Source organism: Melospiza georgiana, chromosome 9 (assembly GCF_028018845.1).
Source record: "Melospiza georgiana isolate bMelGeo1 chromosome 9, bMelGeo1.pri, whole genome shotgun sequence".
NCBI lineage: Eukaryota > Metazoa > Chordata > Aves > Passeriformes > Passerellidae > Melospiza > Melospiza georgiana.
Window position 1 is genome coordinate 9,926,507 of NC_080438.1, and position 19,447 is coordinate 9,945,953.

General features: G+C 37.2%; 1 protein-coding gene across 2 annotated transcripts in view; it reads right to left on the reverse strand.

The window, feature by feature from the left end:
• Positions 1–19,447, reverse strand: part of DENND1B (DENN domain containing 1B) — a 150,675-nt gene that overhangs the window by 66,706 nt on the left and 64,522 nt on the right. Inside the window, exons 6-10 of one of the 2 annotated variants that reach the window (XM_058030590.1) lie at positions 12,323–12,392; positions 11,250–11,330; positions 8,602–8,661; positions 6,759–6,812; positions 3,642–3,752 (exon numbers count right to left, since the gene is read on the reverse strand). In XM_058030590.1, coding sequence (XP_057886573.1) covers positions 3,642–3,752; positions 6,759–6,812; positions 8,602–8,661; positions 11,250–11,330; positions 12,323–12,392 — 376 coding nt within the window. The remainder of the gene's footprint in view (positions 1–3,641; positions 3,753–6,758; positions 6,813–8,601; positions 8,662–11,249; positions 11,331–12,322; positions 12,393–19,447) is intronic. The other variant, XM_058030591.1, reaches the window with a different exon arrangement.

Here is a 19,447-nt window from a genome sequence, read left to right on the forward strand (position 1 = left end):
GCAAAGAAAACACAACTGCAATATTCTGAAGATGTACATAAAACAAAATCTGCTTGGCTGAAATAAAATATAAGCTGAAACACTCTAAAAGATGGTTCTTTTTTCTGTTTTTAGGGTTTCTTTCAATTAAAAAAAACTCTACTCAGCAACTTAAAATAGGCAACCTTATTTTCTTCTGGTTTTTTTCCTCTACAGTAAACCCTTTTAAATACAGCATCATGTTTTGCCCCCTTTTTTCCATACTAGGACTGATCCTTTACTTGAATAAAATGGCAGCATGAAAGTAACAGGGCAGAAATGGTAGACAAAGAAATCCTGAACATAAGTAAGTGCACTTTTCCATTCCTGGCCCTACAAGAAGGGTGAGGAGAAAGTGAGCAAGGCCTTGAATTATGCCTTTTGTTATCAGTCACTGCCCTGAGACACTGAACCGAAACAGAGCTGATAACTTGAAGGTGACATCACAACCCAGTCTCCATGAACTGACATAAACACTTGATATTCTGTTAACCCCAAAGATAAGACAACTCCCTTAACAGAAAGTTGTGTTTGACTGCACTTTTTTTGAACAAATAATCTTGTCTGGTATCAAGCTGTAATTTAGGAATATCAAAATAGGAACTTTGTACCAGTCTGCTGTGTTTTGCATGCAACAGCAAAACAGCACAAAACTTGCGCAAAGGGTGATACCCAAATACACTCTGTTTGCTTACTGTACTACATCAAGCAATCCCGATGTTAAAGAAGAAATATCTTTTGCCAAAAACCCAAAAACACATTTAATCATTCTTGGCAATTCAATTAAATTCTTGCAGACAATACTGGAAAGTGTTTCATTAACTTTTTAAGCTATATTGCTCTGCAAAGAAGCAGGCCATGCATCACCCCTATTCTGTTTATGAAAGAGATGAGCACACAGCACTGCTGTGAACTGAAGTTCTTAAGAAGTCAGATATATTTTTCTATTTCTTTTTTTATCAGAACTCACTAGTGCAAGTGAATATTAACCAATTCTGTATCAAAAGTGGGTCCAACATGATGTGGCAGTAATTTTCTTCAGCTATGAGTTAAGTAATGCCAATAGACTAAAAAAGCAATCAGAGAAAAAGTAAAGCTGATGTGCTCTCATTTTGGATTTGACCGGCAAGCTACTCTTTACATTCACAGCTTGGGGACATTCTCCAGGACATCCAAACACCACTACAAATGTCTGGAAGGTGACATAAATTATTTTCAAGTGAAGACACCAGCAAGATGGCTTTTAATTCATTAAAAGGTTAGGAATAAACAGGCAAAGGTAAACAAAGGTAAACAAAAGTCTCACCACCAGAATATTCTATCTTTTGTTGTGTAATGACTTCCAAACAGAAATCTGATCATTTAAATAAGGTGGTCTAGATCAGCACAGTCTAATTCTGGTACTTCCTCTTGTCTTGTCACATCACAGCACTAGAGACCAGCTGAGATGTTCAGCCTAACAAAAACAAGTCCTAAGCAGATCCAAATGTAGGCTGAGAGAACAATTCTAAATTGTGTCAGGCAGACGGACACGTGCTCACCTGCAGAATGAATCTTCCATGAGCTCAGAGCTGCCATCAGGATTCCTATCTGCTCTCTACTGGAGCAGTAAAACAGGGCTGACTGGGGCATCATTGGAGCTGAGCTTTTTTAATGGTTATTCCTTCTTTTCTTTTCCCCCCTTTTTTTCCCTTTAAATACAGCAAGCTCTGTTTCAGACTAGCAAAGTGAAAAAAAATTCTGATTCCCAGTTTTGCTACATCATGTGAGCTTCTGTTAAGACAGCTTCTCTAAAAGGGCTTTCCCTTCAAAATCTATTTGCCCATTCAGGTCTTATTACTATGTGGTAATGCACAATTCTTTCCCTATCCATTTCAGGAAGGGGAGGGGACCATGGAGAGGAGGAAAAAAAGCCCCTGTAATAAAATATGGAAATTTCCTAAGAAAAAGTAACATCTTTGATGGTTAAAAAGTCTATCATAGAATAGTAATGTGAAGATTGTCTAAATTAATTTAGTATTTATTGTGCTGGTTTTCAGTTGTTCACGTGGCCTGTGCTTATAGAACCCCATGTTTGCTTCCCTCCAGTTCCCAGGACTGACTTGGCTCCACACCCTGCAGAGCACTGGGCAAGTGCTGCCCTTGTGCACTGCCCTAATGCAGCGCTGCCCTTATGCACTGCCCTAATGCAGTGCTGCCCTTGTGCACTGCCCTAATGCAGCGCTGCCCTTATGCACTGCCCTAATGCAGTGCTGCCCTTGTGCACTGCCCTAATGCAGCGCTGCCCTTGTGCACTGCCCTAATGCAGCGCTGCCCTTGTGCACTGCCCTAATGCAGCGCTGCCCTTGTGCACTGCCCTAATGCAGCGCTGCCCTTGTGCACTGCCCTAATGCAGCGCTGCCTTTGTGCACTGCCCTAATGCAGCGCTGCCCTTGTGCACTGCCCTAATGCAGTGCTGTCCACAGACCCAGGGATCAGGCTTTACTTTTTTAAACACCATGCTGTTTAAAAAAATAAGGCAATTAAATAATTGCTACTGAACCTAGAATTGTAAAACCTGTCAGCCTTTTACAGCAATTCTGAACCTTCTCTATCTTCAATTTACTTTTGACTCAAAAAAATTGAAAGGATTTTTATCCATTATTTATAATCAAAGAACTCTCACTCCTTACAGCACCTTCAAGTCTTTGAAAACAGTATTTTAGTACTATATCCAACCTTACACACCCATGTGTTCATTTATGTGGCAGTGCAATGAGCAGTGCTCAGAAATACAGAATTGATTTTCCACCACAGAGAGCATATTAAACAATATGTTCTAGGCAGCGTTTTTCAAAAAAATTTAGGTAATTGTGCTTAATAGGCTAAAGATCCTGCATAAGAATTATGCTCTGTGATTAAAACTTGGTTATAAAGTGAGTGTCTTGTACTGATGAGTATTCTCAAAATACAGGGGATTTTAAAATCTGTAAGATTCTGTGAAGAGTAAAATAAAATGGCATCTGAATATTTAGGTACACTTTCCAAACAAAATGCATCATTCTTTTATTAAGCAGCCTAAGCAGGCATAAGGAAGGAAAAGAAACATTTTAATGTGGACATTAGTTCAAAACCTTTAATTAAAAAACTGCTATTTTGAGTTGTGCATTACTGACAGTCTGAAGAGCTGCTCCAAATCAGAGATATTACAGTGTGCACTCCCAAACCACTCTAACAAAGATGAATCTACCTATTACCAGGTTAGGATAGCAGCTATTATTAGGGACCCTTGATTTCTTTCAAGTAGCTCCAATGGAATAAGCCACAAGTGAATAATAAAGATCTTATAATAGCTCTTAATAATTCTTTTTAGGTTAGAAGGCACAGAAATGAACTCAGGAGAGTTAAAGAACTCTCATCTCCTGATAAGAAAAATAATTAACCTGACTTAATGTATCTGAGTAGGTCTTACATAAATCAGACTTTTGTACTTCAAGAGCCAGACTAAAACCATATATTAGAAGAGTATGTAGATATTGTCTTATAAGTACACATGGAACATATCTAAAACCACAAAGGTCTGCAGGTCTTTTTGTGAAATGTTCAATATATCCTACTTAAAAGGAGATGTGTGAAGTACTTACAGTGCTTAGTTTGCTGGAGGTAATAATGATTCGTCTCTCATGCAACATACTGGCATAAAGTTGCAGCATGTTGTTCACATCCACAGCAACAAAATATTCAGTGAGGTTTCTCTGTTTGAATAAAAAAATGTTAACAATATAGCAACAGTAAGAGCCAAGTGGAACATCTGATGTCTATTACTTGTGAACATTTTTGTCTAATTAGTAGGTGGGAAAAAAAACCAACCCCAAACTATTAAAGAAATCCCTTTGCACCAAAATTTGTTTGCCTTAAAAATAATTAATTGGGTTTTAAAGCAAATGAAAAGTTAACTGTGGTGTAAGCTATTAATATTTTGCTCATTTCATTACACTTGTGACTTAGATTTGTCCTTTCATATTTGCAAATTCAAAAAAATATGAGATTGGGTATTATATCAATATATGCTTTTAAGGTGAGCACTACCTCAAGCCCAGGAACAGATCTTCCACCACAGTGGTAACTGTTCTGTCACAGCTACAGCAATAAAACTGCTCCTTTGCCAGGGTCTCCCAGTGTCAACACACTTTACTCCATTTCAAGTATAGCAAAACAGCTTGTTGAGCAATAACAAGCTTTTGCTTGAGCTGTGTGTGCCAGGACATCAAACATCCCACAGAACTGGCGGAAGGTGCTGGAGTCTTCCTGCAGCCACCCTTTTCACCCCTGGTAAGAATCCCACTGTGGGGCTTCATCAGAGGCAAAGCCACCAGCACGTTCCATTAATAGTTCAGACATCAGAAAAGTGGGGGGAAAAGAGAAAAAGGGTGGGGGGATCTCTGTGTTCCAGCTGAACGTAACCATTATTTCTGCAGGGTACAGCACCAGAGACAAGTTCTGAATAAGCTAAAATAGCTACCAGCAAAATTGCCTAGGAAAACAGCAAATTTCTGTAAACACCAAAGAACACATATGAAAATATACTAATACAGCCCTCAACATGCACAATATTTAATTTCACACCTTGATTATCATATCTGCAACCAGAATTGGTATTCATCTCTTCTCAGGGACAACACCATTACTGAATGCTCATGTAGGAAGTCTATCAAGGATAGGCCCCAGCAGAAGGACAGACATCAACAGCGGAATTCTACACTAACATTCTACTCTGCAAGTGGCCAACACACAGCAGCAAGGTCACCCCACCCCGAAAAAACAGCCAGGGCAAGATGAGTAGGAAAAGCTTCCGAGTGGGGTGACTTCCTTTTTGGACATATTGCAACATTAAAGAAAAAAAATAAAATTCAAAAGAAAAACAAAGATCCAGCGGTTAATTCAGTTTCATTCAAATTTGTAAACCCACTATTAATTTCAAGACATGGAGTATCAGAGTTATTCATGGTCCATATGGCACAGAATTTTAGAAGAGATTAAAAGCAGAGATTTAGGATTACAAATGCTCAGATTTAGGAAAAAAACCTCTAGACTTTCAAATGTTACTTTTAAGGGGTTGACAGAGGCTGATGCACCATGAGAATCTCAGTCCACTTTACCTTGGACACCCTCTAACACTGCAGTTGATAATGGTCTGCTGATTCTGTGCTGGAAAAGCTGCGCTAAAAACCAGTTCACAAACTTTTACAGACCAATTTGTCTTTGGGAGACAGTCACAGTTATTTCTTTGTTATAGCTGAAAACTTACTGCTCCTGAAATATGTGGGCCTTACAACAAAAGTTTAAAAATTTCATTTTATTGCTAATTTACTGTAATTAGCTCATCTCTTCACTGCTTGCATGTTCTAACTCTCCATTAGTACCTTACTATTTTGATTCATACTGAAAGGATTAGACTTTTATTAGTGGAATAAAAAACAATTATAGAAAGGCACCTTATAATCATTCTACCTTCCTCGAACCAGAAAAATAAATCTACATTGGCATCATTGCAAGATCCTTGAGCAGCCACATGCTCAGCTAGATGCTTTCCCATATTTTCTTCAATTTAAGCCCATAACACACCTTCTAGCCTCCAAAAGTCTACTTTATTAGAGCACTAAGTAATAAGAGATTCCTTAAAAATTGAGGCATTCAAAGCATAAGGTGAAACAGATGAAAATATACATTTCAAAACTAAGCCCTGCCCCGCCAAATGAGCCCTAGCAACAAGTGTCCTCTTTTATCCCTCCATGCAGCAACTTTGCTTGGTTTCTTGAGCTGTAACATGGTCCATGCCACCTCATCAGTGTTTCCCACCAGCACAGATGCACCCTCAGGCCTCCTCTCTGCTACCAGCACCCTCCTGCTCCTCTCCCTGGGTGTTTCCTGGCTCTGGGTGCTTCCCTGGCACAGCCCACCCACACCTCCTGATGCCAAGGGGAGCAGGGAGCAGCTCCCTGCTGCCCCAACACCATCACCCACCAGGAACCAGCTCTGGGGCACTGCATGATTTTGGGAGCCCCCACAGCTTAACTTCCAGAAGGAAGTCACTGTTTGACAGTGTAAAAACACACACCTATACAGCCATGCACAATTCCAGATTTAGAGGCTGGAAGGGGGAAAAAGGATCCCTCAAAGCTCTTTTATGAGATGCTATCTAGCTAAACACATCACAGAGAATGTGAGCTGAGATTTCCCATCTGCAATTTACCCACAGCACCATCCAGGATACAAGTCTTCATAAAGAAAACAAACTACAACCAAAAAAAAAGCCCCAGACCCCAGTTCCTGATGCTTGGTTAGCATTCAAGTGTAGGCAGGTACAGCATGTTTTCAAAAAGCCTGAAACAATGCCTTCTTGCACAAAAAGTGACTGCATGTCTTGATGGGTGAATTTGCAGCTGAGCAATGCAGTGTTTAAAGGGCAAGTATGTAAATAAAACACAAGGTGCAGAAGTAGAATATATTTTATATAAATAATCCTAGTAAATGCAAAGAAGCCCAGTAACTACAAACAAAGGGTGGATACAGCAGTGGTCAGAAATGCCCTGTTAATGCTTTAAAATGAGTTAATGAATGCAACAGTAAGTACCAACTAAAGGTTGCAATAACAGACATCAATCATTTCTAAAAACAGTCTTAGAAAAAAAAAATCTCTTGATAAAAGCAAAAGTTCAGCCTAGCCCAAAATGAGGTTAAATAAGAAATGGAATACTTACACTTTCAGGGATAGTTGGCAATCCAGTTACATCAGGAGTAATGAAATACGAGTGCTAATTGATGGGAAAAAATAATTGATAATTTATGCACACAGGAAAAAAAATTCTTTTTCTAAGAACCCAGCATTTAGGATTTCCAACCCCATCTGTGTTTAAGCAAATAGCGATTTTTCTAATAACATTCTTACTGCTGCTAGACAAAGAATTAAGCAGATCACGACATGAAATGACAAGCTCTGGTTCTGCACAGCACAAAACCAAGGGAACAAAATGCTGGGCTGCAGTTTTGAAATAAAACTGAAATTAAGCCAGCTTTAAATGTTGTCATGAGCCTGAGAGTAGCATTGATTAAATTAAGCACTGAATTAAAAATTGCAACAAAAAATGCTAAATGACAAAATGTAAATTTAGAATGGAAAAGAAACACCACTCACATGAGAAAAATATTTAGAACAGAAATATTATTACTTGATATAAATTCTTTTTCCAAACATCTTTGAACCAAAAAATGTGGTAACAAAAATGCAAGATCTGAAGCCTGAGATCCTGCAATCATTTATGAAATACATTAGCAATTTTATGCATCTTAGTTTGAGGCCATCTAGGATGTAAATATAAAATGGGTTAAACTAAAACCAGATGTAATGTAAATTAACTCCCATTAATCCAATGCTCCTATTAGTTATCAGACATCAATTTAGCTCAGTAATTTAAGGCATTTTTGCATGTTATTTTTTTTCTCTTTCAAAATTTAGACTGCCTGCATGCTAAATAAATAATTATTGATTTCTAGCTTTTGTTTTCTACAGAATTTTGTTGCTTTTTCAGACTTTTTGCTTTTACAGTATATTTTTGCAATTGTAATTAGCAACACAAAGACATAGCTTTCATAGTTTTCAAGTCAAACTTGAAAAAGATATACCAAAACTAAGACTATAAGACTTAAATGTGTCTTGCATTCAAGAAAAAAAAATAATACTATTAAGTCTGTGTAGGAGACTTATTAAACCAGCTTGATACATTTAATAGAAAATTTTCCCCACAAATTAGGTCATTTGGCAATAGTTAAAATTTAAGGAAAAAAATGGCTTAAAAAAGGCATCCCATAAACATCATACCACTTGCACAATAAATATCACAGGTATTGTTTCCCATCAACACAAGAAAATTTTTTTTCTTCACTCAAGAAGAGGAAAATATTCAGATTACATTCAGATAGAATGCCTGCATTTTTCAGAAGTATATTGAGAACAGAAAATTATTCCCTATATGCAATAAGGTCACAGAATATTTATCAAAAGATTTTGCAGTAATGAAGTTATTAACTTAGAGAACTAATTATTTCTAATTAACAAAGTAATAATATTTCACTCATTAAACAGAAAAGGAAGCCAAATCTATGAGAAGCAAAAGCTATTACTGCAGTCATTAAGAGGCAAAAAGCAGTAAAAATACTGTGGTATGGAGTCCTTGCACATCTTTGTGAACTCCCTTAGGAAGATGAATGACCTTGGAAGAGATACTAAATTAATAGCTGTTGTCCTGTACAAAGTTTTCTCTAAAAAGGACACTGGAAAATGCAAGTTTTGCTCATCAGCTCAAGGGTTTGATTTTCATAGCATTTTTTACCAAAGGATTATGACACACACACACATAGCTCTGAAGCTGGATTTAAACAGAAAAGGTACATTAATATTAGATTGGTCATTTACGCCAAAGACAGCAGCAGAATTCCCCAAAGGACAGGGATAAATAAGCCTCAAATCAACAGAGATGTCCTATAGCAAGTGATTATTTCTTTAATTATTATAGCTTTTAGATAGTCAGTGCCTTTCAAACTCACCGATACAAGACAAGGCTGTTTTTTCAAAACTTGCTCACTTGCAAAAATCATCTCTTGGTTCTTATGCAAGATGAGAGAAAGATTGAACAGTTGACTTTTGAGTTTTCCAACAAGAAAGGCCAAAGCTGGCTCTACTGTTTGCAATATTCCATGTTTAAAATATTGGCTGAAAGTAAGTTTTATTCCTTTTATTCCTCCCCCATTTGAATTCAGACTTAGTTAGCCTTCCCAATTATGACAACATTTTTAATAAATTAAAACACAAAAAAGTGACCTGAATTATTTTTAAGCTCAGGTTTTATAGAACACATGACTACTTCATAAATTTCAGCTGCAGACTATTTGTTACTGGGACCAACAGGTGAGAGTATAACTTGGTCCCTAAGTAGACAAAGGCATTCTGACCAAAGATTGCTGGGAAACACCACATATCCAGATACTGGATGTAATTTATGCACGGTTATGCACACACAATCCTAAGGACCACTGTGGTCTGCCACCCAAACCCTGCTGCAGTATTCCGTGAGCCTTTACCCTGCAGCACATCTGAGTGAATGAAATCCGAACCAGACTGATCCTGGCACAAAGAAAAGCAACTCAGGATGTCATTTCTACAATTATTTTTTAGACTGTAATTTCTTTTTAAGTCTATGACTACTGATGGTTCCAGTCTTTCTGAGGACCAAGAAAGAAACATCAATACCAAAGACTAGAACTGCAAGTGGTAATAAATATTTCCCTGTTTCCTGCAGCATTACAAAAACAGAGATGCCTTTAGATCCAACAAGCATTGGGATTCCAGCTGACCCATTCCTCCCTGCTCTCCCCTATCTGAACCCACAATATTTGCTCTACTGTCCCTGCAGCCAAGCATTTGGCAAGAGGTTTGCATTTCAACAGTGATTGTTCAGCAAGAAAAATTACAAAACTCTTTGATATAACTGGGAACAAGGCAAAATTGAGGAAAAACCATTCCAAAGTCAGACAACATTGATATAAAACCAACAAGTATCGACTTTATGGCAAGCAATCTGCCATTTCAGTGTAGCTAGCTGTATTCACCAAGACAGCCATGTCCACATTCCCCACAACATTCATTTTGAGGTGAGCAATTTATGGACAAGATGAACTTTGTGAGAAATACAAGGGAAAATATATTTAAAACTTCTTTACCCTCCTCCTCTTTAAGATAGGAGTTTTAAAGGACATTTTATAAAGCATTTTAGAGTTGCCAAATTATAATTGGTTGTAATACTACATTTAATGATAGCAAAATATTATTTGAGATAAAGAAGTATTTTTGGCAAAGGTGCTAGGAACTGAAATATTACACTGACAACAGAAAGAAAAAACATATCAACAGAAACAATTCCAACTGCAGCCTCAAATGCAACTCATTGTTTTGGTGAAAAACAACACACAAGACTGGAATGACTTCCAAATAGTCAATTAGCACAATTGTACACAGTGGGAAAATATTAGGTCTCTATAGCCTAGTGAAAATACAAGGAATCTGAAATATGAAAAATAGAAATAAAACAAAGGTAGCATTATGTTAAGCAGTTAGGATCAGTAACTGCTGGAACAGAAGTGGCAGATCCATTTTTCCTGCCTTTGTAACAAGGGCAGATGCTTTTCTAGAATCTGTGCTTACTTCAATTGAAGTATGGGGCTTATTTCTAAGATACATGAGCTAAAAGTCACAAGAAATCACACAAATAAGGTCAAGATAAATAACCTAGTGATATTTCAGTGTGTGTGGAAGTGAAGCCTTTACAAAATCACTACTTCCTGTGTCCTGCAATGTGTGATGGCTCAATCCGAGACCCAGCTGTTTGCACCCTGTGGCAAGCGCAGTAACTGTACAGATGCTGTGAACAGGTAAATGGCTCAGAGGCAGCAGAGGTTCTGTGCTGGCTTTGTATTTCACACAAGCTCTATAAATGTGTTTAAACATGCACTCACAAGCTAATTCTGGTTAAAACTTCAGGACCCATAACAATGACATATCCACTTTTTGATGTTTCTGCAGCAACACCATCTTGCCCCACTATCACCATCCCAGCCCACATCACAAAAAGCTGGAGCACAAAAGCAAAGGAGGCCTGGACATGCTATTTCACTGAGATGTCCTTCAAGTTCCACACAACACAGTGTACTTCCACTGTTCTTCCTACAGCATTTTTGTATGATTAAGCAAAACTAGGAAAAAGAGGAAGAAAGATGGGAAAGCAGACAGCTTTCACAGACTTTTGACCAATCCTGAAACTGTACCTACTCAGACATAAGAGGCAATAAAACTGAGTTAGTGTCTCCTGATGCACAGCAGGAGAAACCAAAATTGTCTACATGAAACAGCTGGAAACACAAAAAAGTAGTTCTAGCACTGTCAGATCCCACTGCAGTTTACTTTCTCATCCATAGAGCAAAATTCAAATTTCTTCTTCTTTATGACTATGACTTTTAGAAAACAACATGAGACAGAGACAGTCTCTACCCTGCACAGAGGGGAAAAAAAGAGGTTGCCCAAGCCAGTTAATGATGGGAAGCAACACAAATTTACTCTTTCAAAGGGCTGAGGTTTCTTTTTCTTTCAACTTTACCCACTATTTCACAGTCAGTAGGAATAAAACAGAAAAAATACTTACCACACTTAAACTGACTAAAGCATTCGCCTTTGGCACAGGATGGCTATACAATGATTTCAACAAATCATTTGAGTCATTTTCCTATAGGGAATACATTTTAAAGTTAATTATATATAATAACTAATTACTATTTACTACACATCAAACTATATATTGAGAAAGAGATATAAATATTTAATAACCATACCAATCGTATTTCTACTACAGTGAAATACAGACCAAAACCAAGCTCTAATTATAGCATTTGTAAGACTTACATATATTCCACTTCTTTGAATCACACAGCTAATACCAAACTTTGCTATTTATATTTTTACACACAATACCATCATTCTCCATGGTCCATTTACTATAATACATAATTATTGCTTACTCTATTCTTCATGTATTTTTGAAATGTCAGCTTTTCCACTCTACAGCATATGGTTAAATAGTGATGCCTTTTTTTTTAATTGAAATCTAATACACTAATATAAAGCAGAAAGGTATAGCTTTAATGTTGTCAGTAAAGACAGATGCCAGCAAGTCCTTTGCTGTGGAATCTTGGAATACATCTAATTGCTCATGAATATGCAAACTAAACTATCACAATTCTTCACCAAATGCTGCAAGTAATTTTGTCTTGCTACTTGAGATGTCAGAATTACGAGAGGTAGTTTTTAGTTAACCTGAAGGGTGAAACAGTACATCGTATTTCATACAGTTCTGAACAAAAGTGTCTGCAGCTGATAATCAGATAGTTGCAGAGAGCTACAGTTTACAATCAATACATCATGCAGCTCTCCAGTGATGTGACACTGCTCACACTTCACACAGGACCTGTTTATGCTGAGACTGACACGTTATAAAGGTATATTTTCAGCAGCTTTTCTAGAATAATGTGGGATTCAATTGACTGTGGAAGCTGTATGTTCAAAGTCTTTGAATTTCAGTAATAGGAATAAAACTTGCTTCTAAATCCTACTAAAATCTTAAACTTTTAAACTGTATAGAATCCCTTTACAGTATTTGAAATGGTGACTAATATTTCAAGGAAAATATTTTACACAAAAAACTAGAATATGTAAAATTACCTGTTCTTTAGCCAAATAATCTGCCAGGGTATTTAGGAGCTTGTAGTATACCTCAAACCATGGTAGGTAACTAAAACAGAAGGAAAAAAGTGTTTTAATAAAATATCAGTGTATTTCTCCAGTGCTTATAAAATACTACAATGATTGATCTGACTTGCAATTTTTTATAACATCTCTACATACAAATAAAAAGCATATCAACATTTTCCCCAAAAATTCAATGGCATACCACTGATAGACAGTATAGATAGATGGTTTCTTTATGCTGAACACTTGCATGAAGCTCCATTAAGTCCAGATTAACTCATAATAATTAGACTTCTTAGTATTTTCAAAGGCACCAAAAAACCATTTGAAACAGTTTCTAATCTCATTCCCACTATCATTAATTGTTACAGATTTCAGAAGTTATTTCCAGTTTTGAAATTCCACATCTTCCTATACCCAGTGGGCTGACAGGCCTGCTGCTTCCCTGGAGAATGAAAAACAACTTTGTTTGAGCAGACCAGGTACCCCCTATTTGACAAGTGCTGAAATGCTGTGCAGTAGCAGAGATGTCACATTATATGTAAGAATATTGGTCTCCCTATAAAGTCATTTCTATCGATAAAATTAACTTCCAAAAATAAAATCATTCACCAATATTGCAAACACAAACACATTAATACATCTATACTTAAGAGACTTTTAACACAAGTCTGCAGCCCATGAGCACAATACTCTCACTGAGTTAAACAGAATCCAAGACAAATAAGACATAACTGAAGACTACAAGAAAAGAAACTCCAACACAGCGGTATTAGTTCCAATTTGCCTTCTGTTAACAGAAGTTCTCTTTAAGAGTGATATCATCAATGATCACATGCTACAGAACTTTCCACCATCACTATTTAAGCTATTAAGTCTGATAAAATAAATAATAATAATAAAAATTTTATGTCTTATTTACAAGCTACACACTTTCACATCTCTGTTAGAATTCTATCACAAACATTACTGAATAGGTAACATTATAGTTAATATTAGTTGTTAGAGATTCGAAGGGGAAGCTGGAAAGGAAATAGTGCCTGAAAGGTTTTCAGAACATTTCATACCCATATATAACCCCACTACAGACTTCATTCTTCAGTGCAGTGTAAATCCACAGACACGCATTTCTTAAAGGCTTTAGTGCACACTGAGGACAGACCTTACATTGCAAATGTGTATATTCCAGGAAATATGCTAACTGCAACTGCAAAGCAGTTCTGGTAAGCAGAACCAAAATGTTTTCCCTGATAGGAAAAGGAAAACTGTCAGGGGAAGCCCTGGCTGGTAGAGAAGCCAAGTAGTGCTTTGTGCAGCAAGTCCAGTGAAGGGTTATGTTTTCTTTGTAACACCTCTAGTTCTCAGTATGCAGCTGGCAAGGCTTCAGAAACAGATCCTGATTCTTAGAGAAAAGAAAAAGCACAGCAGAAATCCAAACACAGTTATAATTAATGTATTTTCTAGGAATTTTGCTGTCTTTAAAAATGCTTTAACTACTGCCTCCTAAAAAAAGAAAACCAACACCCCCCCCCAAAAAAAAAACACAAGCCAACCAAAAAAAAAAAAAAAAAAAAAAAAAAAAAAAAAAAAAAAGACCAAAAAAACCCCACAAAAATCCATCATGAATTTGCTCTTGCCAAGCCAAAGAGACAGAGGCAATGATTTAATGATTTCCTTTAACTCTACCATATAATGTCTTTATCACACTTTACCATACATTGTGCTGGCTATTTATCAAAACAACATCAACCTCTTAATGCTCACAAACGTTTTTAATGCTTGGTATTGCTGACAGTGGTTAAGGTGTGACATTATTACATTTGTTTTTCAATATTTTCTTAATATAATAATAAAATTTACTTTAGTGCACCTTTGTAAGGCCACTCACGGCTTTCGGGTGTGAACATTCCATGTCCTCATGAAACACCCACCACATCAGCACCTATAACATCTGATCTTTGAGCATTCTTTCACCTAGGACTCCCGTTCTGTAATCTTCTCAAATCATGCTCACCTGGTTTTACACATCACTGAAACACAGCACAGAGAGGCAAACAGAATTAATTGTTCGCTGCAGTGTTCAGAGTTTCTGCAAATGTCAGAGCTGTGAAACAACTTCACAGAATTACCCAGAATTACAGCAGGGACTGGAACACTGTCCTAGTATTTTGTCAAAGTCAAGGTACAAGGTGGGTAAAAATTGCGAAGTATTTGTATAACACTGCACACACAAATGGGTAAGACTACCTAAAGGCTTTCCAGTTTCCTGCTATCACCTGTGTTAACAGTGTACATGACCCCAGCACATTTTGCTGTAGAATACTCTGAAATCTCATCTGATAATTTATTTTTGATAATGAACATGTATGAACAACATTCTATAAAAATAAATTCTATTTCAATAAAATATTAACCATACTTTTCTATATGCATTATCTCAGCTACCCTATTAATGAGAAAGAAAAATTAAATACAATTTTTATGCATTTAAAAAGGTCAAATTAATTATTTGAAATTAATGAACCCTAACAGAAAGCCAAGGGAGATTTGTATCTCATAGAGCAAGTCATGCTGACCAGACTACTTGCATAGAAATTTCTTCCTTTAGCAACACCAGGTAGATGATACACGTCCATGTCTTTGTGCAAATGAACCACTAAGGAAAACATCCTACTTGACCATAGTTTAACTAAGTCAGTTTCCTTTATGAGCTGAAATAATAGTGAAAGAATTGCTTTAAGCCTTATAACCACAGACACAAGGTTAATATCATTTCAATGTGTCTCTTAAACCTGAAAAAATAAGGAAATCAAAATAAGTACTCCATTACATAATATGGCATGAAACCAGAGGCTGCCAGAACCTGTCCTCTGCTTCTTTTCTACATAATCTTCAGTTCTTCAATAGCACAGCCTAATTGCTAAAGCTTTTGTCAATATTTCTAATTATAATGTGCTTCAACAAAATATTACAAAGATCTACTGGAAAACAAAGTTCCCTTTATATTTTTCTTTTATGTATTTGCTAATTGCAATTCATTCAGGATAATCAAGAATTGTTATACCTGTTTTTTCATAAACAGTACAGAGTGCATTTGCATGTGTGCATACACAATGCATCTCTGCATTCAAAGTAAACACAGGTGTGTTTGTTCATGATAAAGACATCACCAGGTGGTTTTATGGATACTCACCTCAAAGACCAAGTCCAAGCTCTTTGCAATTTGTTAAATCCCCAAGGCTGACAAGCAACACTTTTGTCCTCTTTCATCAAAGGCTAATTTTGGAAGCACGTTTGTTAATAATCCTATTAATTGATTTGGACTGCTCTAGTAAACAGATTTATTTGTAGATAAACACTGGAGGATGTAGCCTTTACATCTTTATCCAATATATAATATTGGACAAAGAATTGTGTATGGAATCCTAGAATCCTGTAGGTTGGAAAAGATCTGTAAGACCATTGGATCCAACCAACAACTCAGCATTGCCAATCTACCAGCAAACCACATCCCAAACACCGCATCTACCTGTCTTTTAAAATCCTGTCAGGATGGTGAATCCACCTGGAAGCCTTGTTCCAGTGCTCAACAATCCTTCCCATGATGAAACTTTTCCTAATATCCAATCTACACCTCCAGTGGTGCAACTTGAGGCTGTTTCCTCTTGTTCCATGATGTATTACCCAGGAGAGAGCCTGACACCCGTTTGCTACCTCCTCTTTTCAGGTGGTTGTAAGGAGCTGTAAGGTCACCCTTGAGCCTCCTTTTCTCCAGGATAAACACCCCCGGCTTTCCCAGCTGCTCCTGATCATGCCTGTGCTCCAGACCCTTCTCCAGCTCTGTTACCCTTCTCTGCACTTTCTCCAGCATCTCAATGCCCCTCCTGAAGTGAGTGGCCCAAACCAAACACAGAGTTCAAGGTGCTGCCTCGCCAGTGCTGAGTACAGGGGGACAATCCCTTCCCCGGTCCAGCTGGCCACACTATTCCTGATCCAGGCCAGGATGCCCTTGGCCTTCTTGGCCACCTGTGTCCAGCTGCCTCTTGTTCAGCCACTGTCAGCCAGCGCTGCCAAGTCCTTTTCCACCAGGCAGCCTTCCAGCCACTCTGCCCCAGCCCATAGCATGGCATGGGGCTGTTGTGACACAAGGACAGTACCCAGCACTTGGCCTTCTTAGCTTGTTTGGCATTTGTTTGTATGACAGCTAAAATCCAGAAGCATTTCAGGTCAGAGGATCTTCTGACCTTGTCCTGTTAACAAATGCTGCAAAATTATTTAGTCTTTGCTACCACAGTAGAACTCATCTTTGTAGAGAAAATTCATCCAGCACACAAATGTCCATCAGCATCTACTTGTTGGGCAACTATTTTTTTTCAAGACAGTACAGAAATGCATTGTCTGAAGCACACAGTATTGAAGGGGCTGAATTTGACAGAGGAGCCCTGTAATATATTACTCCTCCTAATTCAGAACTGGCAAACTAATATGTACACTAATGTGTACCTTACACACTAATGTGTACCCTAATGTGTTAAGGTACACACTAATATGTACCTTAACAACAGAAAAAAATCAAAATTAAGGTCCATTACCAGAAAAACCTCACCACCATACCTGTATTCATAAAACTATTTATGAGCAGTCAGTCCATTTCATATTAATTAGCTGTCTTATGCAAACTTCTAAAGGTTATCAATGAAGCCCCTTCACAGTACAGAAAGCAGAGGAAAATCAGGGCTTTAATGATCAATTTTAATGTATTTGGAAGCCTAAATTAATTTCAGTTCTTAAACTATGAAACCATTACTGTTTTCTTATTTATTTTTAATTGTAGCCACTGTCCTTGCATTCCTCAAGTTATCATCAGTAACTGTTAGATAAACAAACATGTAAGACAAACATAGGACAACATCCAAAAACAGACAACAATTTCTCTAAATATTTCTTCCATAATAATGACAAACAATAAAAGCATAAACTATATTAATAGATCTATATTCCCTGATGGAGAATACAGGGGTCTTTATTTAAAAGTATAGCCCTGTCTGTCACAAAAGCAAGAGACCAAGATCCTTCATGGTTAATTAAGAACATACTTAGCATTTTCTCTTAATCCAAACGAGCCACAAGGCAGGAGCTCAGACTTTGAATAAAAGTCACACACAACCCTTGTTGCCGTAAGTAGACTTCCACCTCACCAGTGCTTCTACTACAGCTCTGATAAAACTTTTACATTCATGAGTCAAAGGTTAAACAAAGGAGAGGAAATGTTTTCTGTCAAATAGTCAGGTAACCACTAACAGTCCTGAACTATCAGCAGGAATCTAACTTCTAGTAATCAAATAAAACTAAGGAAACTGCCTTTCCGTAGCTAAATGTCTAATGTCCAGGGGCTACTTTTCTGTCTGGAAAATTGACACAAAATGTGTAAAATTGAAACATTCTGCTTCTAAGGGATTTGCCTAAAGGAAGAGTGAAAAAGTTTCAAGCGTGGTCTGAACTAAAGAACTACAAAGCCTTACCACATAAACCTGTCTTCCTTATTAGAGCATTTCATTTGGAAACGTAGGTGACAATTTTACAGTCATAAAATTAACAAAATCTAAGACTGAGCATTTTAATGATGCATTTTGTGTTCCTCTGCATACCTAAGGTCAACTTCAGAGTCCATCAAGAGTTTCAAATTATTTATACTTTGTACTAAAACCATCCAGGTAATTCAAAATCAATTTCTTGTAAACCCAGAAAGTATTACTTCTACTGCAGGCAGCAGTGATACTTAGAAACAAAACGCAGAAGAATTAAGTCTACTATTATTCAAAAGCAGACAATCAAGTTTCTACTGCACCACTTCAAATCTCAACTAGCAAAACTATTACCCAAAAATAGGAAAAGTAAAACTAGGAGAAAAGATCCAGTATAGGATATGAGCTCAACAAGGTATTGTAGAATATACCTATTGTGTATCACTTGTCTTACAGGGCTGCATTAGCTCAGCACACTGTGGAGACAGAGAAGGTGACACAGCAGGATTCACACCAAGAGCTTCACAAAGCAGCCATGCAGCTTAATGAAAAGCTCTAAATTAAATAAAACCTGCAAAGGAATCACACAGCATTTCTGGAGAATAATCCAAGAGTCACTTTCTCATCTTACTGTGGTTTAGCACTTCGAATTTGGCAAATGCAGTCAAGCTCTGCACATTCATTCCAGACAACACAATACCACAATTAAGTTTTTCAAACAAAAATGCCTGAGAAAACTACCTTGGGAAATTTTTATTTCACTTTATAAACAGAGAGCATTTGAACAATACATTCTGATTTGGAAGAAAATCCTATTTACACAATTTATATACATGTGTACATAAAATGCATAAAAACTCCATAAAACTTATAGAGGAATTTTGCATGTACTAGTATATTTTCTGTTTCAAACTACCCAGTTTAAAGCAGGACCATGTGGCTGCAAATTCAGAGATAATTTCCTTTAATTAGTGTTTCAGATGGACAATGAATTATGGAGCGAAGTCCCATAAACCACAATGACTTTAATCTTACATGCAGCTTTGAGTTGCTGGTGTAAAACCTGAGGACAAGCAGCCTTTACTTCAGCTTTCAGTTAAGAATCCCATCCAGCAGTTGAAATTCTATCTCTTTAGAAGCCCTGGCAGAGGTTAACACGTGGCTTGGTACTATCCACAAAGGACACATACAAGGGAAAAGCTGTGCCCTGTTGCCCACTCAAACATCTACAGCATTTCCTTCCAGTCAATTTGACTGGCTTGTTCCTGCTTGTCCTAAAAGATTTTTAGTTACATTTCAGTTATTTATGACAATTCAGCTAAGTTTTCTGTATTTAACTATCCCTAATTGTCTTTGTCAAAGCCTCAGTCAGTAATCTTATTACAGTCCTCTTGTCCAAGGGGATACATCCATGTGCACAGGAGAAGGCAGTTTGACATGGCATTCCTGTACACCTGCACCTGTGCGTTTATAGAAAAGTCCATGGCTGTAGTGCACACACTTGTGATGAACAAGTAGTCTGAACTGCCCATACATCAGCCATCATGTGTATACACACAGCAAATATAATTTT